This window comes from Tiliqua scincoides, chromosome 2 (assembly GCF_035046505.1).
Source record: "Tiliqua scincoides isolate rTilSci1 chromosome 2, rTilSci1.hap2, whole genome shotgun sequence".
Classification (NCBI taxonomy): Eukaryota; Metazoa; Chordata; class Lepidosauria; order Squamata; family Scincidae; genus Tiliqua; species Tiliqua scincoides.
The window spans coordinates 227,913,967-227,941,611 of record NC_089822.1 but is presented as its reverse complement, the minus strand read 5'-3'; the positions used below and the strand labels follow the sequence as shown (position 1 = coordinate 227,941,611).

The window sequence follows — 27,645 nt, the reverse complement described above, 5'->3', positions numbered from 1 at the left end:
GTTTGCCCAAGAAAACAAAGTGTTATTAAGGATGCATGAGTTGTATGTGTCCTAATTTCAAGCGCCCCAAGAGAAGAGCTGTTTATTTGAACAGGTTTTCATACATGTCTAGTATGCTTCAAAAGAGCACTACAGGGCGGAGTTATATTCTGATATAAAGGGAATTGGCTCATTCCCCTAGACAGTTGATAAAGACACCTTCTTGTACTTGCAAAATCAAGCTTCAAGCCCTCTTGTGCATAGCAAACAAGGAATAATACTGGATTCTCAGAGTCCAACAGGAACTATTTACACTTAGACACTCCATCAAATCTAGGAAGGGGCCATAAATCCAGAGAGGGACCATAACTCAGTATACAAGTGTATGTGCATTATGTGCAGAAAACCCAAGCTTTGTCTCTCCCCCTCTTCCAAAAATGTGTTTTAATCTTTCCAAGGCAATTTACAAAAATGTGTTTTTGTAGAATGAAGCTAGAAAATTTAAGTTATATGCTGAATACATCATACGAAAGGCTGGACTGGATGAATCACAAGCCAGAGTTAAGATTGCAGGGAGAAATATCAATAACCTCAGATATGCAGATGATACCACTCTAAAGGCAGAAAAGAAGGAGGAACTAAAGAATCTCTTGATGAGGGTGAAAGAGGAAAGTGCATAATGTGACTTGGAACTTAACATTAAAAAACTAAGATCATGGCATCCAGTTCCATTTGCTTCTTTCTCTGACCATATATAGCTATTTCCAAGAAAGCAAATTGTCACTCATTTTACATATAGTTTTCAAGGGAGCTTACAAATGGAATGATTGATAAGTCGTTCCACCAGGAAAGACACAGGGTGGCCAGCCCTGCTTCCACCTTAAGAGATATGCAGCGAAGGTGAAATAAACAGCTCTGTTGATAAGTGATCAGACAGGCTGTGAATCAGTGTTAAGCAGAAAACAACTCTTAGTAGAAGAAACAGAGGGGAAAGCTTCCTCCAAAAAGAACAGAGTTTTATTCTAAAATGTTAAACACTGTACAAAAATACCATTCCACCAATAATAAAATAAATAGCTCCTGACTCCTGAGGTGGTAGTGGATGCATGTGAATAGTTTTTGGTGCACCTGAGGGGTGATGAGAAAATGTGAGAATGAATTGGAAAGAAGGCATTTCAAAGGAAAAACCCTGACTCAAAACCAAAAAAGGGAAGGGGTTTAGAGATGAGAAAGAAGTAATATTGCAACAGCTACCACTCCAGATGACAGCCTACCAAGCCTATACTAGGTTCCTTGTTGTGTCTGAAGTATGACTTGACACAGTAACCTCAAGAGAACTGTTCTCAGGAAAAGCACATCATACTGTTTAAAAACCCCATTATTAATGGGAATTTAGGGTGCTGCCTACATCAACAGGATGTGGTGATGGCACCTGGCCTAAATGCCTTTAAATTGGACAGATTTATGGAGGAAAAATCCATCACAGGTTACAAGCTATGATGGGTATGTGCCATCTCCTGGTTTTAGAACTAGGCTACCTCAGAATGCCAGGTGCAAGGGAGTGACAACAGGATGCATGTATCTTACTGTCTTGTGTGCTCCTGGAGGCATCTGGTGGGCCACTGAGAGTTACAGGAAGCTGGACTAGGTGGGCCTTTGGCCTGATCCAACGAGGTTCTTCTTAGTTCTTATGACACCCTGGGGTTAGGCATTTCATGATGCATAACAAATACCTGTTCTTATTATCTACTCTATAACTGCTTAATGGACTAAGGGCACAATCCGAAGCAGGTCTACTCAGAAGTAAGGTCTATTGTGTTCAATGGAACTTACTCCCAGAAAAGTGAGGTTAGGATTGCAGCCTAAACCTCATGACTGGTCTTCCTGCTCTGGCAGATGCTGAAGGGAGGAAATATTGAAGCCAAACCTTGGCCCATTCCTTTCTGGATTCTTTCACTGCTCCTGCCTAGCTACACTCACACCTGCCTGCAGTTTCCACTAGCCCCCTTGAAACATCTCTGCTTCTGCTGCCTTGCTGCTTTCTAAGTACAGAATTCCATCAGCTTCATCTTGAACCCAGAGACTCAGTTGCTCTACAGTTGATACCTGCAATTAATAAGCATCACACCTCCAAATTCAGGCCAGCTTTGACTGATTCAAGACCCTAGTTGCCAAGTGGCAGGGTACAATGGCCTTCACGGGAGTCTTCAGCCTCATCAAACTCTTCACAATAGGATGTATTGAGATTCTTATCCAGACATTGGCAATTGTCTAAAAAATGATAAGTTGACACCAGATAACACTGTCTGCACACGGGAAATGTTAGCCATGAATCATAAACAATGAGAATCAGCTCTGCAAGTCTCCAAAAGCAAGGCGACCTGCAGCATAGACACATTCATATATTCGAAAGCATCAGGCACGGCTGCCTGTGTGAAGATCCCATTGGGCATTAGCACTTTGAGCAAGAAGAATCAAGCAAATACTCACATCAATCAAGTCTGAGACATCATGGATGTAGTATTTACTGACTGCTGCATTCGTAGCTGCCAGGTTCAGCAGATAGTCGTTTCTGGCTTTAGTGCACTTCAGCTTATTTTCAGAATATTTGGCTTGTCTCTGAAAAACATCAAAATGGTACACACACAAAGGCATGAATATGTCATCCCAGTGCTCACCTTTCCCCACCACCAAAGTTTAGGTACTTAGAACAGGCACACTGTGCAGCGCTGCTGCATTTAAGTAACGAAATGACTTCTGTGATATAAGAGAAACCCAAGCAGGTTTAATCGAGCAGCAGCGATTTCCCTTGTACAGTCAGCAGCACAGCCCAGCCATTCTACTTCAGCATACATGCTACAGTTTATGCATTTAATCACTGCCTTGTCAAAAGATTTGACATCAATCATATCAAGTGGTCAGGGGAAGCTCTTTCAGACCGATATGGCATCCTAGTCAATTTCTTAACACACAGTGAAAATGCAATGGGCCAATTCAGACAATGCTATGCAATTGGTTCTTCCAAACCTACAGTGAGAGGTATGCGTACACACATTCTGCCTCCTGATGCAACATCCCATTGCTGCACAATCACAGGGGGTGAGGACCACTCAAACAACCCTCCACAATGCAAATTTAAATACCCCTTTACCGGTCCACCTCTCTTTATGATTATGCATGGCAGTAGGACCTGCAAAGGGACAGGCGCGCCAGTGGCATAGCTAAGGAGGTGCAGAGGGTAGCAACTGCACCGGGCAACAAGCTTTAGGGAAGCAATAACCTGAGCTTAACAGTAGCGGTCAAAATTGTGAAAACCTTGGTATTTTTTAATAATACCATCATGCGAAATTTAATGCAGAATGCAATTAAACAAACCACAACAGAATATCTCTATTTTAACAAAAGTTATAGCCAAATAATCAGAAAATAAAAATACAACTGCGTTATGTAACAAAAATTGGATTTTCTTTACTCAAAATTGACCAATGAGAATGATTGCTCCAAGAGCCCATTAGGTGTTATTACAATACAGAAGGGAATCAATAAGGTGTTAATATGAGTCAGCTCCAATTTCCATGTATCATCATACAGTTATCCCTACTAACTGGGTAAAAAGACACCCCGTTTGACCCCCTGTAACAGATGCCTGAACTATGCCACTGACTGGGGGGATTTCTCTGCCACATGTGTGGCAGAGAAATCAAATCATACTATCAGCAGCTCAGTGGCATAAAGGGCTACCACTGCAAGAAGTTCACCATTATCTATCCTAGATAAGAAAGGGTTAAAAGAACTTTTCTCTTAAGCTTGGTCTTTCCCAGTACAACAGAACAAGGTGTAGAACCTTGAAGTGACAGGGTAGACTGTACAACTTCAGAGTGCAGATGGAATTTGCCATTTCTGAATGTTTCTATATGTAAGGGCACAATCCAGCCCTTGATTTGGGCCAGCACAAATCCCTTGCACTGGCCCAGAAGGTTCATAAACATGCACATTTGCACTTCCTCAGGAGGAAGCTGGGTCGGCTCTCAGAGAAGTGCGGCCTATGGAGGCTGACACAAGTCTCCACGCCGGCTTTCTCCGCGCAGGTTGCACCAGCCCAGCCAGCCCAACGGATGGAGCAAAAGTAGGCAGCGGGAGGCAAGGAGGAGGCGGGAGAGAGGCGTCCCTGGGAGGGGGGAGGGCGGGCAGTGGGCAGGGCTGGCCACTTCAAGACACTCCGCTCTCCTCAGACTTGTCTCACCTCAAGAGGTGGTGCAAGTCCGAGGAGACCCATAGGGACCAGCAGCCCTTACCCGGAGGTAAGGGCAAATGTTTCCCCTTGCCTCTGGCTGAGCCACTTATGGCCCCTATCCTGCGCTGGATACAGCGCAAGCCTCTTGGCTTGCCTGTTCCAGTGCAGGATAGGATTGTGCCCTAAATAATAAAGCACCCCAGAACAATTGCCTAATCTATTCCCTTCCATGCTAATTTTCTATCTGCAGGGATTTTTTTTTAGTGAGCAAGCATTTAAAAATATGATCCTTCACCTATATTGGGAAATGGTGCATTCCATTCTACCACCTCATTTCACTGTATGGTTAGACCAGACCTTGGTGTAGGGACCCAAATTTGGCCGATACACTGTAAGCAGAGGGTACAGTACCATTGCAACTTTGGACCAAATCCTAATCAACTTTCCAGTGCTGACACAGCAGTGCCAATGAGGCAAGTGCTGCATCCTGCAGTTAGGTGGCAGTTACAGAGGCCTCCTCAAGGTTAGGGAAAGTTTGTCCCCTTACCTCTCTGCTGGAAAGTTGGTTAGGATTGCACCCTTAATTTTTTAACTGCGGACATGTTAGCTTTGAAAGAGGAGATGGTAAAAACATAACCAATGAAGTTGACGGCCTTGCCTATCCAAGAGTAAAGGAAAAACAAACAAAGTGTGCTATAAAGAACTGAAAAGTCTTTCAGACAAACATCAATAAAATAATCTGTGTTAGAAGAGTTTCTTCTGAAGTATTGCCTCTGTGCTACTTTCTCACATATGCTAGCTCAGCCCTTGCCATTTCACTAATTAAGGGCACAATCCTAACCCCCTGTGTCAGTGCTTTCAAGCACTGACATAAGGGCAATGCAGCTCTGAGGTAAAGGAACAAACATTCCCTTACTTTGAGGAGGACTCCATGAGTGACACCCAACTGCAGGATGCAGCACATGTCCCATTGGCACCGCGATGCCAGTGCTGGAAAGCACTGACATAAGGGGTTAGGATTTCAATCTAAGGCTGCAATCCTATCCACACTTTCCTGGGAGGAAGCCCCAATGGCTATAATGGAACTGACTTCACAGCAGACATGCATAGAATCTAAATTTTGTATGAAAGGCCATGAGTATGGTGACAGGATGTCAATTCACCATAGTTCCATAACATTTTATGGAAAACCCTGGGGTTCATCATGTAAAAACACAGCACAGCATACCACAGAGAGGTGATCATGGATCACAAGCTGGAGACAATGCTGCATTGCATGCTGCCCCATCTGCTCAGATAAGCATTAATGTAAGAGACCAAGATTTACTGCCAACCTCCCCCGCCTCTGTCGACAACAAAATCTCTTGGATACCAAACCATTAAACTTTCTTCTGGATCTAGGCGACGCAGCCTGAGAAACTATGGCATGAGCATTGCACTCAAAACTCCCTTTTGCACTGGATGCCTAAAGCATTTTGGATTTTTTGCTTTGCTTTGTTTGTTTTCTGAGCCATCACTCTCTGGAGGCCTGCCTTTCCTTCCTCCAGCTGCCCTTTTCAACTCTCCTTGCGTTGGGCAATTTAATGGCTGAGCACATCAGGCCTGGATGATGTAATGCACCCCCCTCAGTGGAAGTGCTCCGCAATGTGCCTCTGAGCTCCGTTCTTGCTGGAAGGTGCCTGACCGACTGACTCAAAGCTCTTGCTACCTGCTGTCTTCTTGGCATCTCTCCTCAGCAAACAGGCAGCAAAAAGCAAAGCTTTTTATATGGCTAACCCAAGCAGATTTTCAATGTACATAAGCAAAACAGGAGGCAACCTTAGCTATTCAAACTCATTCAGAGGAAGATTTGTATTCTGCAAGTGGTCAAATATTATCAGCCATAAACCTTGGGGAGGTTTTTCAGTTGATGACTTTTTGCAAGCACACAGATATGCATGTTGGCATTGTTATGTTGGCACTTATGCTCTCCAAATCCCACTGTGGATCTTTCAGCAATCATGCTGCCCGCCTTCTCACCTTTTCCTTCATCTTCTCAATCTTCTTGACAGAGCTGCGGCGCTGAGGCCTATCTTCATGCCGCAACAGGTTCACACTGATATCCCCAGCTTTGTTAAACTGCTTCTCCTCTTGCTTTTCAGCCTCTTTCAGTTTGCTCTCAGCACTAATGCTCTCAGCATGGTACATGTGGTAGGTTTTCATCACCTAAAATGCAAGAAAATTAAGTGAGTCTCCAATATGTGTAATAAATAATAATGATAATAATAATGATTAGTATTAGTAGTAGTAGTAGTAGTAGTAGTAGTAGTAGTAGTAATGATAAACAAATGAGTGGGTCTTCCGCAACTATTTGCCATTTACACCACACTTTTAACTGGAAAAGAAATGCTTTTGTAGTTTTTTTATTACTACTCATATCCTGTCTTTTTTCTATCATGGAACGTAGCATTTTTAGGATTCCCAGGTGCATTCATTCACTGACCAGACCATGACCTACTTACCTTCCACCAAGGGGCTTCATCAGATTGTCTCCCGGATCCTTTTTTTCTCCGCTTAGAGCCCTGAAGCAGGAGATAATTCCTCCCATATATATGCTTATTTGTTTATTTTTATGGATTGGTGGATTTTGGCAATTTTGTGTCACCTTAATTGTAGCACGCTGCCATGGGTGCCTTCTGGCAGAAAGGTGATGTAATTACAAGAAAAGTCTGTGGAGTAGGTTCTATACTGAACTGGGCAGTCGTCAGATTTCCATAAAGTTGCAAACTGTAGCTACATCTGATGTGTATTTTAAAACGTCCCACCAGTACCTGTACCAAAGCTAGCTCTAAGTATGATGGAGCCTTGATAACAGGGACTCTCATGGACCCCTCCTGCAACTGGCAGGACCCCAGTATAGGGGTAAGCTCCCTAAGCAGCAGCTGTACTTTCAATTCAAAATCCGACACAATGCACCTAATGTAGCATGTTCCAGAACAATACTGTGTTGGAGCACTGTTGTGGGGTGGGAGCTAGTGAACGTCACAGCTGTGAAGAAATCCGAATTTGTGTCTTCCAAGTTCAACAACCAACCTTATTTTCTACTGTATGACAAGGCTCTGGTTAATGCAAATATCAGGTTAGAGCAGCAATTTTCAACCAATGCACTGTGGCACATTGGTGTGCCGCGAATGGTCCACAGGTGTACCACAGATGTTTGGGGGAGGGTCATTTATTAGTAGGGCCATTGAGGGATGTGAGGCCCTTGCCAGCAGTTCAGTGTGCCTTGTTAATTGTTAAAAAAAAAAAAACTGATGATGTGCCTTGACAATTAGTGTTTTGTCAGTGTTCTGTGAGATGAAAACAATTGAAAATTGCTGGGTTAAAGAGAAGATATTACTTTATAAAGAGAGTGTAGATTCATCAACAGGTCTTCTGTGGGGGGGATGACAGTATTGATTCTTGTCCAGAGCAATATGCTTTTAGTACAAGGAGGAGGACATGGGAGGGACTGGCACCGCCATTTTGAGAATGACAGGCCAGGGAAGATATGGTGGTGAGTGTTTAGACTGGTTGTTGCAGAAGGAAGGTAGGTTAGTCATAGGCAAAATATTCCCATCTTTTGGTCAGTCCCCCAGCCTTGGGACTCTTAGCAGTCCTAACTGTGACCCTTGTAGCCTGAAGACACTGCTGCTTAAATGACAAGTTGGTAAACAATAAGACCACTCAGACACATGGTTCTGGAGGAGGGTGACAATCTGGCCCATATGAGAGACTTGTTTGGATGTGAAGGAAGGGATAAGACTCTCCCAGTTTTGTCTGCCAGGCTCCCAGGTGATGCAGCAGCCAAGACCTCAAGGGGAGAGTCCCAGAGGCAGGGTCACAATAGTCTATCACAGTGGTTTGCAAGGTGTGGATTGCAACCCACCATAGGGAACAAAAACTGGGCCATTCTCCCTTAAGGGTCCAGTAATAGGGACCCTGACAGTGCTGCAGCAATCATGGGACCATGGGAACCAAGGGGCTTTTTCCCTTACTTGGGGGGTCGCGCTGGCCTGAGGGACGGTAAAATAAAAGTCCATCTCCCTGCCTGAGTGTCCTCTCCAGAGATTTCCAAGATTTGAATGTTTTTGCATGATGCTGAATGGATGAGAAAGGATTGAAATTCTGTTGGTGTAGCTTTCCAACAGAATTTCTAATTAACATTCCTAATTCTGCTGGTGTAGCATTCATCCTGCTGCTAAACAGTCTTCCTGCCCGAGCTGACCAGTGTGAGCTCTAAAGTAGCACTGGAATGTCCGTTTATTGGTTCTGGGCAAGTTCAGTGTTCACAGAACTCGCAGACTGCAAATAGCTCAGGATTTCAAGGTCGCCTGTCGCAGGTAATTCCTCCCCCCGATACGTGTGGCAAGACATATGTTGGAGCTTGTGTTTTCTGCTGGGCAGGAAGATGGTGATGGGAGTGTTCATAAGGAAAGGCAGTACATACATCTTTTAAATAAATAAATATATGCTGGTCAGATGGATATGGATTACCTTTTGTTCTGTGGTGGAGCACTATGTATTTACTGGGTTCTTTCAAAAGGAAGTCATGACTACGCACAATTGAAACCAATAAGACAAGTCGTCCCCATCGCCCCAAAAGGTACTTCATTACAATGAACTTTCTCTTCATACAACTCACTGGGTAGAAGAAACAGCCTGAGCAGACACGGTTATCTTTAGTGGTGTGACAAATTCTTTCACACCTCCAAACCTCACAGCTTTCAACTACGAGAATCATGATAAAATTTGCCTCGTTGCACAACTACAGATAAAACCTCCATGCAGTCGCAGCTGCACTATGTGCTGCTTCGAAGCCGTTATATCACCATGAAGCAAAAAGGGCAGCCTAATTCACCAAGAGTATATCTAGGATCAAAATCTAATCCCTCTTTCTTGAGCCTCTCCAAGATTAATAATGGCAAAGAATGATGGGCAGCACCAAGCCCCCCTTCCCCCTTTTAGAACCTCTATTAATATTGTTGTATACAAACTCTTTTAAGGAGTTACTTTATAAGCTGCTGTTTTTCAAGAGGTCAGTTAACTATCTCCTTAGATAAAAACATATCAAAGGGAAACAGTTTGCCTAGAGCACACCTTGTTACGTAACTATCTCTTCAAAATGTCAGCTGAAATCCAATCAGAGTCCTTTGGACTTGGGCTGACTGTGAGTTTGTTGGCATTTTCAGTCCACTGTTAAATCTTCTGTTTTGTTTTAAAATTCATCAGTACATTTGGACTACTGTGAACAAGACTGTGGCATTATTGCACTGATTTGCACAGTCTGTGCAGATCCCACCACCCCCATCCAATCCACCTTGTTTAAAGTTTAAATTTTTAAAAACCCAATCCTTTTTCATTTTCATTGCATCCTCATTGCTTCCTCTTATACCGCATAACAATAAAGTGTGCCACTTTTGCCTTATTAGTATGCATTAGCTAGAAGACCCTGCAATAAATAAAACTAATATCTATTTATTGCAGGGTACTCTGAGCAATGAATACTAATAGAACTATTTCTAGATGGTCTGGACCCTGCAAAAAAAATAAATTGGTTTTATAGCAATATTAGCATGCATTCCACACAACCCTCCTGTTTTCAGCCAGACTTTGGGTGTCGCATGTCAAGAACACACTTTTCCAGTATGGTTACATACTGTAGGAAACTACAATCTATCAGGCAGTCCCAGGGTTCTGGGCCCTTACAGCTTGTAGCTCAACTAGTTTTTGGAACATAAATGTTATGGTCTTAGAATGTACAAAAAGCACACATTAAAAACTTGAGAGCAGCCCTGCATCCAAGGTTACTGCCTTAACTCTACAGTCTTCAAGAGACTCTGGTCCACATTCAACCCATGCTACTTTTCTTCTCTACCACTTTGTTTTGCCTTCTATCTGGGATAGCACTTTATGACATTGTTTTAGGACAGGGGCATCAAACTTGTTTCAAACAGCAGGCTAAACAACATTCATGGTACCTGCTGAGGGCTGGAAGTGATGTTATTAAGCAGGTGATGACCACAAACAAGCACTTTTTTCTCACATAGAACTCATTGGCTGCAAAGGACAAAAGAGAAAATATGCAAACCTTGATCATATTTTCAAGATATGGGAGAGCACAGTTATCACACAGGCCACCCTTTCAGCACAGCTTCTGCTGGGACATCACTTTCCAGCTCAGCCGCTGAGAGGTGCTTTGCAAAGCAACAGCTCATCAGAAGCGGTGCAGTAAAGATTGGTCTGCATGATCATCGGGCTCTCCCAGCACTGTGACAGATTCTTCCTCTCTCTCCTTTCATCTTTCCTTCCCAGTGCCTTCCATCTCTCCTTCCCAGTGCCATCAAAATGATGGTGACCTTCTCTTACCATCTTCAATCATGAACAGGTCAAGCTCACAAGACATGGATTTTCTTCATATGCTGTACCCATCCCCCTTCCATCCTCATTAAACTATAACGTATCTACAGAATTACATCAGTCATTTTTAATAACGTCAATGTAATGAAAACACGTTGTACGGATCTAACTTCTGGTAATGCCCTGAAAAGGGTGACAATCACAGTAATGCAAGAGACAGCTGCAGCATTTCTAATCAAAGAGAAAAAAACACCTTCTCTCAACAGATAGCTAGTCTACTAGATCTTATTATTATGTTATCCACAATGATATCTAAAGCCACAAAAATCAAAGCATGAAATAAAAATCTCCACTCTCTTTGCCACAAAATATGCAGATACCACTGCTACACATGTTATAGTCCTATAGTATAGAGATATTCTGGTGGTGCTTTATTATCAGATTTCCAGAACAGCTATAAACAGAGATGTATATCATAGATCTCAACCCCCACAGATTCTAAAGATTCTCAGTATCTCTTCTTAGACGTAGACATGAAAGCAGAAGCAGAGCTTGTTCAGAACCGTCTGTTTAAGAAATAATTAACTTTCACTTGTGTTCAAGTTAAAGACCTGCTTTTCTTACCAGCCAAGAAAGCTTTCTTAAACAAACCTATTCTTTAACGTACAGCTCCTTTCATAGTCTCCATCAACAATAATGCCAACTGTGCGCAGAAGAAATTCTGCAAAGCCAAAAAGAAAAATTGTGACATCTGACATGTGAACATAAAGAACACCAACTGGAAGCTAAGAAAACCAAGCTTTAAAAAAAAGAATAAGCCAGGATGAAACCAATATCAACTGGTATTTGTGTTTTTCGGAGTATACAGCAGCATAACGAAGAGCCTGATCCTATCGGGCACAGCACCGGTGCTCTAGCCCCACAGCCAGCACTGGGTGTCACAAAAGAGCCGTAAGGTACTCCAACACAAACAGGAGACACCCAGTGCTGGTGGAGAGGCCAGCGCCAGTCAGCGCTGGGCTTCAGCACTTTCAAGACAGGACAGTAAGTATCCCCACCAGGCTGCAAGGAAGTTTTTCAGGGCAATGGGGAAGGCAAGGAGTGGCAGAACTTGACAGTGACATCTGGAGGGCAGATTGGGCCCGGGAGGTAGACAGGGATGGCGACAGAGGCTGCCACCAAATCTCATGCCCCCTCTGGAGCCGTGAAGCCTGACAAGGCCTTCTCAGTTCTCCGCCTGCTAAACAGCAGGTGCAGATCTAAGGAGACCTATTGGAGCCAGCGGTGTTCTACCCAGTGTAAAAGAACCGATGTCCCTTTACCCCAAGGAGACTCTGGTGGCTGCTCTGGCCCTGTGAGATACAGCAGTGGCCATTTTGGCACCACTGTGCCTTGCAGCGCTGGCAGCCCACAGGATTGGGCTGTAAGAAGCAGATCTTTAAAGTACAGGAAAGCATCAGGAAGAATGCTAAAGCTGAGCTACAGAAATAAGCTGAGCTATAGAAATAACTCTGCACAGTACTCAAAAAGAGCACTTGCATCAATATTAGATGCCCATGTTAGATTGGATTGGTTCTTGATGCATTTCTGTGGGAAGAATTGTGACACAGTAAAGAATTCAGTCCCAGTTAGAAAACAATCCCCTAACCTTGGAATTGGAAAGTCAATGGTGCTTTTGACATTGGTTTGAAAAACGGTGGAACTCCCTGCAACAGAACAGAAGAATTCACACTGCAGTATACAGCTTGAGGAGAACCAAAGGGCTACTTCTTCCCACATAAACCTGACTGTTCATTGTAATCTTCAGAGACCTTCTCTGGAGCCCCCACCTTCTGAGGGAAAGCAAGTGACAACCAGAGATAGGGCCTTTGTGGTTGAAGCATCTCATCTCTAGAATGTTTGCCCCTGGAAGCATGTCTGGCACCTACTCATGTCTTGGCACCAAAAGATTTTTATGAAGCCTTTAAAGACATAATTTAAATTGTTCTTAGGTATGTTTTAGTTGCAATTTCAATATTTTTTTCCACTGCTCTTTATTATTTGTAAGCTGTTCTGAGAAATACTGGCAGGGGTGGGGTACACACACTTAAAATAAATTGCCAAGCTGTTAGTTACATCAATACAGTAACAACCTACACTTCTGATTTTTTCCTCTAATATTCTGAACTAGAAGAGGGCAGCAATTTTAGGGCCTTTCGCAATGTGACCAACTCTTTTTTTTCCAGGGCATGCAAATGCTGAACGTTGTTAAGGTGCTGGAAAAATGGAAGAGCACTACAGTACTGTGAAATATAATATCAATTATAGTCAATGCAGTCGTTTGGGTCAATGCAGCTTTGCACTCAAACTGCAGTCAAAAAACAGCTAACATGGGATTTAACAGATTAAAACAAATTTATGTTCAAACATTATGGGCAACAGATGAAGCCCATCTCCTCACTTTGGCTGTGCTATCCTAACTACTGGTTAAGCCAGGTTACGTCAGCCACATCAGTCTTCCATATTCTCAAAACTGGAGAGAACCATTCTCTAAAAGGACCTTGGGGAGTTACCAGGTTGCTCTTCCTTCTCTTCCATCACCCCAGTGGAAGTCTTAAGAAGGTCAAGAGGCAGAGAGTTTATTCCTCTCCTCTCAATCAGTGCGACATAAATGGATGCCTGAGGGCCATCAAAATGACACAGTGTCTCTTCTGTCCTTCCACAGTTCACCACAGTCTGGTCCCAGTAGTTGTTAGTAGTATCCAGCCCCCAGCATGTAAATACTAAGCAAGAGAGAGTATGCACTACCATATGCAAGAGAGTACTACCACTACTTTTTAGCAGGGGGAGAGTAACTGGCCCACCTCACCCCAGCAGTGTCTTTTCTAGTGGCTGTCTGCTGGTGTTCTTTTGCATCTTTTTAGATTGTGAGCCCTTTTGGGACAGGGAACCATTTAGTTTATTTGATTTTTCTCTGTAAACCACTTTGTGAACTTTTAGTTGAAAAGCGGTATATAAATACTGCTAATAATAATAATAATAATAATAATAATAATAATAATAATAATAATAATAATTAGGTGTGATTTTTCCAATGATAGTGAAATAAGAACACATGCTTTCTGCACTTCTCAATTTTGTTTAAAGAAATCTGCAAAAAAAACCTGGGAAATCTGCAAAAAAATAAATAATGTGCTGGGTGGGGGGATACATGGGTCATGTGGCTGCATCCACTGACACTATATCACCCATATCACCCACCTAGTACATTTTAAATGATTACAGTTTGCAATTATAATTTATAAAAATGTGCCCTTGGAATAAAAACACATAATACCACTTTCTGCACTTTTCCTCCTTGGGGGAAAAAAACAAAATCTTAAATATTTTTATTTTGTCACAGAACACGTCTATTACAATCAAAAAACCCATTCCAACATTCCAAAATGTAACCGTGCAGACAAGGTCTGCTCCTTTAAGGAGAATGACTGTATAGCACCCTTACTGTGAAAGCACTTTAGGGGAGGGGAAAAAAGACAATATACCATGTTGTAATCCTTAGAGGAGGATTACTAAAACAACATGACTTATGAATTACATGCTGCAAAACCTCCGCCTAATACAATTTTGTTGATAATTGTAAAGCAAGACTAAAATGAGCAAGAGGAAAGGAGATTGCAGGGAGAAGAGAGCAGCAAAATATGTATTCTAAAAGAAGTGCGATCCTTGTATAAGTTAAAAGTAGGTTTATTTATTACAGACAAAACCATATATTGTATGAGTTGAAGTGAGAAGGAAAAAAAAGGGTTTCCCCCAGCTTTAATTGTGAGAAAGAACCTTGAGTGTTTTACTTGGACGTGGCTAGTCTAAAATGTGTGATCTGTTTCCCAGCCGACCGTACACACAGCCTCTTAAATGAGCTCCAAAAGCCAGGCTGAAGTCACCACCAATAAGCCATTTCTGTGATTTATACAGTATTTTAAAATGGGGAAAAAGAAACAGAGGCTTTTTTTCCTACCCTTTTCATTTTGGGAGGGGGAGACAACAGAGTGTCTATGCCTACGAATTGTAGGCTTGTGAGCTGTCTTGGTTTGGCTAGACAGCATGGTTTTACCTTGTTTCTTCTCCTATAAAAGCCTATGGATCAAAGATTCTTGTCAAGGCATGCAAAATAAGCACCTTTTATTTCTAAAATGTCATTACTATGCTCTCTCACCTGGACTCCCACAAATTCCTCCTACCTGGTTTGCTCAATTTTTTAATCATGTTTATATAGCACCCTTCTTCCAGAGAGCTCACGGTGGTATGAACATTATAAAAGCCCTGCTGAATTAGGCCAAAGGCCCACCTAGTCCAGGTTCCTGTATCTCACAGTATGGCCCATCCTGTATTTCCTGTATGGCCCATCAGATGCCTCAGGAAGTATTCAAGAGAACAAGATACCTGTATACTGCTTCCACTCTGTTCCATCAGACATTCAGAGATAGTCTACCATTAAAACCATTAGAAGTTGTGCATAGTCATTGCGGCTTGTAACCCGTGATGGACTTTTCCTCCATAAATCTGCCCAATTCCTTTTTAAAGGCATCTAAATCAGGTGCCATCACAACATCCTGTGGCAAGGATTTCCACAGATAAATTACACATTCTGCCACCAGTCAGTTTTAGTGACTGTGGTGTATACAACTCTTTACCCTCCTTTTTTATCCTTAGAACAACCCTACAAGGTAAGTTAGCCTGAGACATAATGAATAGCCCAATGTCTCCCAATAATTTTCATGGCTAAGTTGGGATTTGAACCCAGGTCTCCCAAGATCAACACTAACTGCTGCACCACCCCGGCTCTTCAATTCTATCTCCCTTTCTCAAATCAATTAAAAATACATTCACCACAGCACCTGCCTTTAACGCCATGGTGCTGATCAAGTAACCGAGTACCAATTTCATCTGCATCATACAGTATTTACCACAATACTACCCTGAGATGTTTGTCTTCAGCATCAGGTATGTTTCTGGGGAGTTTTGAAAACCAGTCTATCAGTTCCACAGCCACCAGTATTTATGGTCATTTTTGGTCTTTTTTCTGTATTTTAAGGGAGGAAGAACTGAATTTTGGGACATCATCCAAGTATTTATCAGATCAGGTGTAAAATGAAGCTCACTGTCAAAAGTCTACATTAGCACCAAATTAAAACACATGTTGAATAGTTTTCAGAAACTAATCAGTGCTTCATTGTACTCTACATAACGGATGTACAAGATTGAACCCCATGATAGAGTTCAACCTAGGAACAAGACAATGATCCTCAAACTAGTTATCATAACTTCAACTGGTTGGGAAAACAAAGGCAAAACCCAACAGGGCCATCTACCAGCAATAGAGGATTCCCTGACTAACAGACCAATCCTGAGCTGCCCGGAGCTGCGGGACCTGGCAGTGCCACGGAGGGCTCCCGCCAGATTCAGCGCCTCCCGCACTACTGCGGAAGGCTTCTCGGGAGAAGGGGACATTTGTCCTCTTCCCCCTGGCAAGGGAAGCAGCCCCGCAATGGGGCTACTCACTTTAGCGATGACTGTTTGGTGAGCTGCCCTACCCGAGCATCCTGGATCCTGCGGAACTCGGCTCTGCAGATCTGCCTCTCCCCCAACACGCCTCCCCCACGCCCCCAACCACACCCCCATTTCCCGTTCCGCAGCCCGGCGGTCATGGAGACCGCCAAGCGCGGAACCCGGGCGCCCGCCGCACACTGGCTCAGCGCCAGCTGGAGCTGAGCCAGCGCCAGCGGGAGCCCGGCGGTAAGCTCTGCAAACATGCCTTACAGCACATGGAGGCGTGGCATGGACCATAGGATCAGGCTCTCAGTCACCTCACCCAAGAGTCCCATAAGATACTATGGGGTAAAAATCTATTAAAACCCTGAGCACTACATCCTTGTGTTCTTTGCTTTCCCATCCCAACAGACATCTTAGCACCACTATGCCAGCCGACACTAAAGACGGCAACATCTGGCAATCAACTTGACTTTCCCTTCTAAAAACCTGAGCACTACGAAAGATGCTGAGCCTGTGCAGGCTGATCAGCTAACCATGTGGGCCATGTCAATCTCTCTTCATGCACACACCTGCCCAACCTGCCTTCCTTCCTTGAAAGGCAGCTGGGCACTTTATCATTGCAGGTTAAGGGCTTGCTTCACAGCCCATCTATTTTTAAGACTCTTCTTTGCCCAGGGGGATTTGTGAGATCAGTCCATTGCCACCACAACCCCTGCAACTCAACATTCTCATGCTTTAAAGCAGATGTCTCCTAACTGGAGACTGCTACACGCTGGAAATGCCTTCCCCAGTACAACTGGAGCTTACCAATTCGGCATGGTGCGGCTCTTCATGTCCGCAGATCAGGACAATGTGACACTACAGGCAGTTGCGTCTATGGTGCAATGCCCCAGTGGGCATTGCGCCTGGATTTTCGGACAAATGCAACTGCCCAGAACCTTGCATTTTCCCAATGTGGGGACATGACGAACTGTGGCGCACTGGAATGGTAAGCGCCGATCATGGGGGGTGGGGTAGGAAACACCCAAACTCCAGATCCAGCCCATGGGCCAGGGTTTGGAAGGAGTTGCTTTAAAGAAACAGGATAGGTAATTTTGATCCATGGCGCAGTCTCCTGAAAGACCCACCCATTCCCCCATTTTCCTTATCTTTGTCTTATGTAAAGTGACCACACACTTAGTGTTTTTCACTTTCTTTTCCAATTGAGAGTGCTGTGTGATTTTGTGTAAAGTGTTTTTCTGCACCTTTTTGATGGAGGCCCAAGTTCAGTTTCAGTTTCCCTTCCCAAACAAACTCCCTTGAATGACACAACAAATCCTCCAAATAAGGAGAATCCCCATTGCCAGTGGTGATTTCCCTTCAGATGCTTGCAGTATCAGTCAGGAGCGTTTGCTTGGTGGAAGAGGTTCTTTTCCCCACCCACCTTGAAGGTGGATGAAATATTTGAGGTTCACTCCTTGCCTGTAGCCCTCAGTTCAGGCTACAGAACCACCACCTTTTGCAATGGTCTGAAGCTAAACCAGGGACTGGCAACCTACAGCTCACCATCTGAGATTATCCATCCCAAAAAGATATACCCACCCAGCCCATGGTGTCCTTAAAACAAAACAAAACAAAAAGAGTTCAAATTTGTAATTTGTTGTTGGCATCCTTCAGTCTCGGAAGACTGTGGTATCGTGCTCTGAATGGTGGTTCTGGAACAGTGTCCTCTCCAGTGCGCGAAGCCTGGGTAAAGTAAATATGGAGGATAGACTGTTTCCCATGCAGGAAATCCCCCCTCTCCATGTCGCTGAAATGGTCCAACGGAAAGGCAGAGGCCAATACGGTTGGTTCCAGCAGCATCGCAGGAGCTGCCAGAATGTGACTGTGTTCAGCCATGAACTGCCTCAGTGACTCCGGCTGCGGATTTTGCCTCGAGGTTGACTCCTGAAGCCTTTTCCATAACTGGATGTAGCCACAAGGCAGTGGAGGTTTGGGATCAGAGTTTTCCTTCTCTCAGATGAGTTGCCTTCCCAGGCTAACGAGTCCCATCTACCCAGTGACAGTTTAGTCGCCTCTTACAACAAGTACAGCCAAACTGAGGGCCTATTCTTATCCCCAGCCACCAGGGGATGATAATTTGTAATTATCTCTCTGTAAACCTTACAGTATAAGCAGACCAAGAACAGAAGCTTCCTTCAAGCATCATTCTCTGCCTGGGCATGCGTCTCTCTGCACTGTGCCCATCTCTTTTTTTTTTTTTTTAGCTCTATGGCCTCATCGGGAGGTTCACGCATGCATTTGTACTATTGATAGATCCAATATCCAGCCCCTAGGCAGAAGAAGGTTGCTGACCTCAGACTTAAACCTCTCTGCACCACTAACGGCCCTCATTTCCCTTCCCACTTCTTTCTCCCTTGCACACCCAAACTTTCCTTACCCTTGGAATCCCATCTAATCTCCCTATGTGTCTTCTCTCACATTTTTCCCCTCTTCATTCTTCCCATTTTCCTTCTAGGGAGTTCCTCTCTCCTCCTCTTAACCATTTTCCCTAGGCTCTATTGTGCAAGAACATTAACTACAGAATCCCCCCGTGTCCGGATTTCCCCCTCCCGTATAGTAAATTAACACGTGTTAATTTAGTTTGATCCAGCTTATACCCCCTTTTGGTTTTTCGAACACTACAATAAACCTGTGTGCACCTTCACTCTTGCCTGTTTTCCTTACCCCACTGAACTACACAATCATGCCATTGGTCATTACACAAGGTCTCTGCACATGATTGTTCTAAACCACCTCCCCCCCCCCATGTACACATAATACACAAGTTAAAGTACTGCTACTAACTTAACTCTGCACCAGGAGACAAGAGATCCCTCAAAATGAAAAGTCTGACACAATGTTCAATCCATGCTATATTTAACTGTGGTTATGCTATTCCAGAATCTTACTTCACAAGAATGTGTCACACTACTCACAGTGTAGAGTTCATTGGTGACTTTCAGGAGTTCTTCATGCATCTGAAGCCCAATTTCCTTGCTCTGGAACAAGAAATAAAAGCAGAAATGGGCAAGTTGAGATCTGTTACAAGCAAAGACATCTAGATGACCACAAGAGGCTTCTACAGTGTTTTCAGAGCTAAACAGGACCCTGTGGTTGAGTTCAGACATCTCAGGAGCCACACTTTGATATGATGATCCCAAGCCTCAAGGTCATGGGTGAAAGGGGAAATGTTATCAGCCACCAACTGAAACTGAACAAGTCATGATTTGTCAAGACATCCAAGTGGCAAGTTTTGGCTTATTCTAACCACTGTTTGCAAACTAGCCAGGATATGAAACTAGGATTCAACACTCTACCACTGTTGGGCAAAAGAAAAATTACACTCTACAATGGGAAGGACAGTTTGGCAGTTGAATATCACACCAGGTAGCAAAGAGGAAAAATACACACACACACACACACACACACACACTGAGGCTGGGAAAAATGCTCCAAAAGGAACACATTTAGAAAAGTGGTGTTCAATGGGTTCTGTTTTTTTCCCCGAATTTCATTTTATAATCATTTGTCAACTGAATGCTGCTAATCCACAGCAGATGAACAACAGAATTCCCACAGAGAATATTTTTGTGTCATTGCTATGTATGTCTCACATGACTTTCATGCTTACTGAATCCGTTTATACCTTTTCTCAGTTTATAACAGACCTTGTGGATATTTGATTCAGAATCAGTTTCTGGTAATGTCACTCTTATATTTTAAAAAGTCATCATGATTTCCTCTGGCATCCATTCCCTATTGTTTCAAAAGCCACTCAGATATTTTACAGTCCTGCATTTTGCACTGGAGTTTTGATTACAAACAGTATGTGTATTTTACTCATGAATTACTTTTTTAAAAAATGCTTTAGGATACAGAAATGGCTTGATAGTGCTTTGTTTACCACAAATGTACAAATTCTTTTTTAGTGTACATTTTCCCTTCAAACACTGAACTGGCATAATCCAAAAAGGGCAGTAATCAACATCTGGGTTCTGCTTCTCTCCTTCAAAAGTGTTAAAATGAAAATGCAGATGTTCTCTATTTTGTCTGGGAGAGCTAAGCGAATGAAACTTTAATCTAGTTCTCACAAACAGCAGGTGTAGCAGTAAGCCTCTGGCTGAATTGTTTCACATCAGACAGCAAGTTCAGCTTCACATGACAAAATACTTCTCCATTATTATTATTATTTTTAAGGTTTCCCTGTACATGGAGAACGTCAAGGAATCCAGTCCAGACATAAGCTTCCCTACTCATAAACCATATGAGAGAACTAGGCCATCACTTTTGCTCTACTAGTTTAAGCCATTTCTGTCCAACGTTGCATATATGCAATACGGATCAAATGTGTACACTTGTGGGCTGGGCAGAAATGGGTTAAAGAAAGTAGAGACACCCATAATTCAGTTCTCTATCACATTGTTTTGTGTATATAAAAATGGTCAGTAGTCTGCAGTGGAATAGCAATCAGTAGTCTACAATGGAACCCTGTGGAGTATGCCACCTCACCTACAGCACTGCTCCACAACACCTAGAATTTGTTTTGAGAAAATTGACTTTTATGATTTGACATCCTCCTGTTAGAACATAAGAACAGCCCTGCTGGATCAGGCCAAGGGCCCTTCTAGTTCAGCTTCCTATATCTCACAGTTGCCCACCAAATGCCCTAGGGAGCACACAAGACAACAGCTTAAAGAATGACAGTTTGTTTTAAAAACAAGAGTGTTTTTAAAGTTTGTTTTTTTTAAACTTCTGGCAGTTCAGGCTCCCCCCCCCCCCCCAAAGTAGAAGGAATAGCGCTCTAAACTTCTCCTGTTCCTCTGGAGCCCTCAGAATGGTCCACATTCCCCATCTCTCTCTTTTTGTCTAGCACCTGTTTAGGTTAGTCCATTTAAACAAAATTATTCCATTAGTAGGGGAGTCACAGCCCCACCTAGCTAGGAAGGCTAGCTACAGCCCTGGTGCCAAATAACTCTAACAAACAATGTTAGGCAGTAGAACTGGGAAAGTCCTCTGCATAAAGTCAGCATAGATAGTAGATGTCTACCTGGACCATAGTCCAACTCCATATTTCTCCACTAATCTTCAATAGATGATCTGACCCTTACATACACCAGCACAGAGTTTAGTAGTCAGTTCCAGCTAGCACAAAACTGCAGGTCAACACAACTGATCCAAGCAATTTGCACTGTGGAAATCAGGTGTGCAATTTCCACCATCAATGTCACATTGGGACAGGAGCAACTATAGGTAACAGGTTATCTTTCACCATTTGATATGATCAGAAGATAAAATAATCTCAAGCTATATAAATTTGATATATATGAACACACACATGAATATGTTAAGTTGCCTTGTAAACTAAATCAGACTATTGAGCCCTCTCACTACTGTCTAGTCAAATACACTATGAAGTCAACATATTAGTAGTCTCACCTTTATAACTGCATCGTTCAATAGTAAAGACAGGAGCCCTTGCTTCCCAGCCTTGAAAGAGTGCACACATTCAGATATCCCCTTGCCCTTTATTACAAACATAACCACACTGTAACAAACTGACTTGATTTGTATAGCTGATATGTCAGTGGTGATTAATTTCCATTGGGGAATTAATTTCCATTGGAATAATTTTCCCAAAGTGGCTGAGTAAGGGGAAACGATTCCCTTACCCCTGGGTAAGGAACCCTACCTCCAATGGGTCTCCTTGGACTTGCACCACCTCCTGAGGTGACACAAGTCCAAGGAGAGCAGAACGAACTCCCTGGGAAGGGGGGTTGGGATCCGGCATAACTGTCGGGTCCCAGCCACACCTCCTGCTCACCACCCGCTCCCCCGGCTGCCCACCACCCACCCTCCCCCAACCCAGAATGCCTCCTCCCCCACCCCAGAGCCTTGTGTCAGCTCAGCGTGTCGGCGCTGCCAACTCCCGAGGAGGCGCAAACATGCTTTATGGCACATTTGCAACCCTCTTGGGCCAGCGCAAGGGACATGCACCGGCCAAAAGGCACCCCTGGATTGTGCCCTAAGACAGTGCTCCCCAAAGTTTAACCTCAACTCTATAAACAGGGTCTCTCAGTCTGCTGACCCATGGAGTTGGTAAATGTTAACAACAACAACATTCCAGAGCACTTGGCAATAACATCCTTGCCAAGTTCTGGAGTGTTGAGAAAGCACAGGGCTTCAATTCTAGCTGCACAGCAGCTTAGAGGGACTACTGTTTCCCATGACCTTCAGGAACATCCATGAAACTGTCATTTGGGTCAGAACAGCTGATTTGAGAACCACTGCACTAAAGGATGGGAGAAGAAGTTAAAAAGAACTTTGCATCCTTCGCCATAACCCTAGTTGGTTTGCATCCACTTGATTTGGAATGGTGGCCACTCCACCTCTGCACAGGGATGCATCAACAGGTCTCCTCCAACACTTCAAAGCAAGAATAGAGAATTTTTTTATTTGACCTGTCTTTAAATCAGACACTGTAGACATTTAAAAATGCCAGGTGCCAACAGAAAAACAGAAGACATTTTTACATTTCAAATCACAGCTTGTAGCAGTCAGGTACACAAAAGCAGCCTTTGAGAGATTTCTTTCTGCAAAAACAGTCAGCCAACAACAACATAGCATGCCTAGAAAGGAAAAAGGTGACAGATAGAGTAATATGCCTGGGAATGTGTTTGTTTCAAGGATTTGTGTTTTCTGTTGGTTTACATTCCTAGTGTTGAACTCTCTCAATGTAGCCAGCTATAAACCTTTCCAAGGAAAATTTACAGCTGTTCTAAGGAGGATTGATGTGGTTTATGCAGCAAGAAACCACAACCACTGGGGGACAAGTGCCCTGTGTCCTTAAAACTTTAAATAGCCATTGCAGCAAGCAAAGCAATATAACTGCTAAACCAGGGGTGCTCATACTTTTTTGGCTCGAGAGCTACTTTGAAACCCAGCAAGGCCCGGAGATCTACCAGGGGGGAAGGAAGCGTCTGACAGACACCCCCTTTAATGTATGGAGCCCCTGCTGGAGTCTAGTCAGTTTTGTTGCTGCATACCTGAAGAGCAGCTAAAGTGTCAGTTTCAGTGTCAGTTTAGTGTCAGCTAAATATGTCAGTTTTGTCTAGTCACTAGACGAAACTGACATATTAACAGTTTGGAGAGACAGGGCTCCGTGATCTACTCAATTTGTCTCGCGATCTACCGGTAGATTGCGATCCACCTATTGAGCACCCCTGTGCTAAACATTATAAAGCTCTTGAAAAACACATTTAATACCTTCCTGGGCCACCTCATCAATGAAAAGGCACTGGCGCGAGATTACACCAATAATGAAATGAGAGGCCTTGGGTCGCCAGAATGGATTACATCTCCCAGGCACCAGTCATTACACAAAGTGACCTAGCCTTAAACTGTGTGACTCACATCAACACCACAAACCTTGGAGGTACGGGACAGAAACTCTCAAAAGCTAGTCTCATATCAATCTCATGAACTCAGGCAGCTTCCCTGCAGCACTGAGCAATCCTGGCCTGAACTGTTCCTTGCAAGTGAAACAGTCGCACTTATAACAGCAACAGAATGGAATCACTGCACTGTTTTTAATGGCACATGTTTCCTACAGTGGTTATGATGTCATAGTGCTGGCTGGCTGCGAAGTGTCTGGTGCAATTAAAAAAAGGGTCAGCATTGCTCTGAAGTATAAGAATTCAGTCGGCTACACCCACTACTTGGCAGGAAAGGAGTATTTTTGCCCACATCATGAGTACAGTAGTACTGGCAGGACTAGGATCCAAAAGACAGAGATGATGGCCAAATAACAATTTTAAAAAGCAACTGGAATGGAGAGGGAAAGGCCAGATGTGATTCCTTCATTTCAATAATAGGTATATCCTCAAATCTGGGCCCAAACACTGCAGCTGAAGACAATTTAATTGAAGCGTATCATGCTCTCGCTCCCTGTCAGCAATATTTTCCTTCTGGAAATCTTTGAAAGATTCTTGCTAGAAATAGTTGAGTATCAACTCTCTGCAAATAATTTTACCAAAAGAAAAACTAGTGCTGCAAGATCTCCCCCCCACCCCCGCCTTTTCAGGTGCCCCTTGCAAGTTAACTCAAGAGATCATGGATGGCTGATGGAAGAAGATCATTTCCATTCAAAAATCTGCAATCACACTAGTCATCCTTAAACATTTTATATAATCTCCCCAGAGTCTTTTAAAAAAATGTTTATTGAATGCTATTTTCCCTTATTAGTAGCTGCCTTAAAAGCATATTGGTAGGTTAAAAAAAGTGGCACATAAAACAAAACAACTTCCATCTACTTTGCCCATAATGGACATTGAAGAGCCATCACCAGGGAAACTTACAGTATTAGGTTATAAAGGTACAAAGTTGTTAAAGTAAGTGCGCAATCCTATCCTGTGCTGGAACAAGCAAGCGAGGAGGCTTGTACTATATCCAGCGCAGGATAGGGGCCAAGAGCAGCTCAGCCAGAGGCAAGGGGAAACATCTCCCCTTACCCCTGGGAAAGATGCCCTTTTCCCTATGGGTCTCAATGGATTTGCGCCACCTCCTGACATGGCGCAAGTCCAAGGAGAGCGGAGTAGCTTGAAGCTACTCTGTTCTCCCCAGGAACAGGGGTCTGGATCCAGCCCCGCCTCCCATTCCCCGCCCACCCCCGGGGCCTTCCACTGCCCACCTCCTCCCACCTAGGAATGCCTCCCTTCCATCTCCTCCTCGCTGCCTACCTTTCCTCCTTGCATTGGCCCAGTCGGGCCGAAGCAACCCACACGGAGGAAGCCGGCCTGTGGAGGCTTGCATTAGCTTCCGAAGCGCTTCTTCGAGCACTGGCCCAGCTTCCTCCTGAGGAGGCGCAAACATGCCTTATGTTTGTGCCTCCTCAGGCGCATAAGGTAGGTTTGCGACCTTCCTGGCCCAGCGCAAGGGACTTGCACCGGCCCAAATGAAGGGTAGGATTGCGCCCTAAGACTATAGCATATGATACACTTGTGGAGGAAACGAAACAATGAGACTTCTCTTTATTTAATGTGTCTTATGTTATACCTAGTTAGACAGAAAGACTTATACCAGAAGAGTATACCAGTTTGAAGAGGAAAAAAAGTGACATTACTTAATGTTGGAGACATATTATCAAAATGTACGCTTTACTAACTGATGTACAAAATGCTTGTTTTTTTTAATTCATAGTTTTAGCAACTACTGTTACCTTGCAGATGCCCAATCTCATCTGATCTCAGAAGCTAAGCAGGGTCAGGCCTGGTTAGTACTTGGATGGGAGACTGCCTGGGAATACCGGGTGCTGTAGGCTTATACCATAGTCTTTCGAGACTGAAGGTTGCCAATCAATTCATAGTTTTAAAAAATGGGGGAGGAAAGTTTCTATCACCATGAATAACCTTTTGTAACTGAAACAATTCACCTGAAATTTAGTGACAAGTACCTAGCTCAAGGGGAGAGGCATGTGAAGCTAATGTTTAACACACAAATTAAAGTTTTTGACTGTCAGCATTAGTAATGGTGCTAAGCAGCTACAAAAAAAGGATCATTTCTCTCTCTCTCCTATGCTCTGAGATAAACACTTGCCCAAGATGAATCATTTACTTCATCTTTCATAAAATCTGAACTATGTTAATATTACAGGACATGAATTTCCAGGGATTAAAGTGATTCCTTGTTCAGATCATGTCATCAGAAGATGCTTTCAATCCAAGTTACCGTAAGATCTGTCTTGCCAATTAGACCCTCTCACATAATCCACTGTCTTGAGATCTTACCCCTTTATCCTTGCAAAGTGAACCCATCCCTCATGACTGAAAGTTATTAAGTATTCATGCAACTGTCACAACATGGTGATGCAATCTCATCTGATGCTCGCAAACATGGGGACAATGCAACCCATTGATGGGCCTTATTTCCATCAGAGTACACAATGTCCACAACACGAAACAGGCAACCCAAAGTCGTGGAGTCTTTCCTCCTAGGTAATGGGTAGTGACTCTGTCATGAAAGAGATGGGGACTTCCAGCAACCACCCATTAAACCAGGGCAGTGACGCCTACTGCCAAGTAATCACACCTTTCCTCTCCCTCCCCCCTTCCAAATAGTTAACCTGCAGCTTGGTGGGACCAGACTTGGTAGATCTAGTCCACTGCTACCTGAGCAAGAAATACCAGAGGGGTTCCTTGGCAAAACCCGTCCCCAAAAATGCTATGCAGGCTTGTGATTAAATAGTCTGTCTCCAAATTGCTTCTTAATCCTTGGAGTAACTACATAATCACTAATTGCACAGAAGTTAGTGAAAAACACATTTAGGGCGCAATACTAAGCACACCTTTGGCAGGTGCAAGTCCCTTTCCATAAAGCACTTCTGCACCACTCTTCGAGGAGATAGGCCGGAGCATGGATGCGGGCCCCGGGGCAAAGTGAGTTTGCATCAGCTGAGGTCAGCCGGCGCAGGGGTCTGGGGCTTGGTTAATTTTGGGGCATGGAAGGGCAAGTGTTTCCAGGGCAGGCAGGTGGGGAGCAGGAGACAGGGCCAGGATCCAGCACTTACGCCAGATCCTAGCCCTGTTCCTGGGCAGCTGGGGGCAGTCCCAGGCTGCTCGGATTTGCACCATCGATTTTGGTGGTGTGGATCTGAGTTGCGCCATTGGGCCTGCTGTGGCTCTCGCCAGGGGAAGGGGAAAAGGTTCCTTTGCCTTGGGCCAAGCCTCAGACAGCCTGAAATGTGTGCTGGATACCACGCAGCCCCACCAGCCTACCTGTTCCAGCACAAGTAAGGATTGCGATGCCCATTATGCTACATAACAAATCTGAAAGGCCAATGAAGCCAAGCTGTTAACAAATCCTTACTTTAAAAGTTTTCCAGCTTTCATATTATTTCACCATAGAACCGAAACCACTACAAAAGCAGGGTATTGGCCCAAATACATAGTACCTTATTTACTGAAGAAGAGACAAGTTTAAAAGTAGCAAAGAATGAAAACAAGACAAATGAATAGAATTGTGTTTGCATTCGAGGACACTGTAGAGCACTGTGAAATCGGTCTTCAGTTCTGCCATTATTATTTATTTTTCACATTTTTATACTACCCTTCCCCCATGGAGACTGGGGTGGTGCACAGAGTTCTTCTCTCTTCTTGTTCTCACAACAACCCTGTGAGGTAGGTGAAACTGAGAGATAGTGACTGGCCCAAGGTTACCCAGGAAGCTTCATGGCTGAGTGGGGATTTGAACCTTGATCAATGACAAGGAAGTCTATCATTTATATAGTCTCCAGCTCAATTAAATCCAGTTAATTTCTTAAAGAACAATTGAAGTGTTGTCTTACTCAGTGATCTTTGCCTCGCTGAGTCAAAGAACAGCGCACATATATTTGCAAAATTCTGTCTCAGAAACATGGAACTAAGCAGCAAAGTATGCCATACTACTATTGTCAAAGACTGATCACTCAGGCAGCCAAAGAGGAAAAAAATGTCCAAAATTTAACACCA

At 43.7% G+C, this 27,645-nt stretch overlaps 1 protein-coding gene across 5 annotated transcripts in view; it reads right to left on the bottom strand.

Annotated features, from left to right (window-relative positions):
* Positions 1–27,645, bottom strand: part of SRGAP3 (SLIT-ROBO Rho GTPase activating protein 3) — a 231,075-nt gene that overhangs the window by 67,241 nt on the left and 136,189 nt on the right. For all 5 annotated transcript variants that reach the window (XR_010793772.1, XM_066615038.1, XM_066615039.1 and 2 more), the window contains exons 4-6: positions 19,081–19,143; positions 6,233–6,418; positions 2,470–2,598 (exon numbers count right to left, since the gene is read on the bottom strand). Coding sequence is in view for 4 of the 5 variants with exons in the window: in XM_066615038.1 (XP_066471135.1) it covers positions 2,470–2,598; positions 6,233–6,418; positions 19,081–19,143 (378 nt within the window). In the remaining variant the exon portion in view is untranslated. The remainder of the gene's footprint in view (positions 1–2,469; positions 2,599–6,232; positions 6,419–19,080; positions 19,144–27,645) is intronic.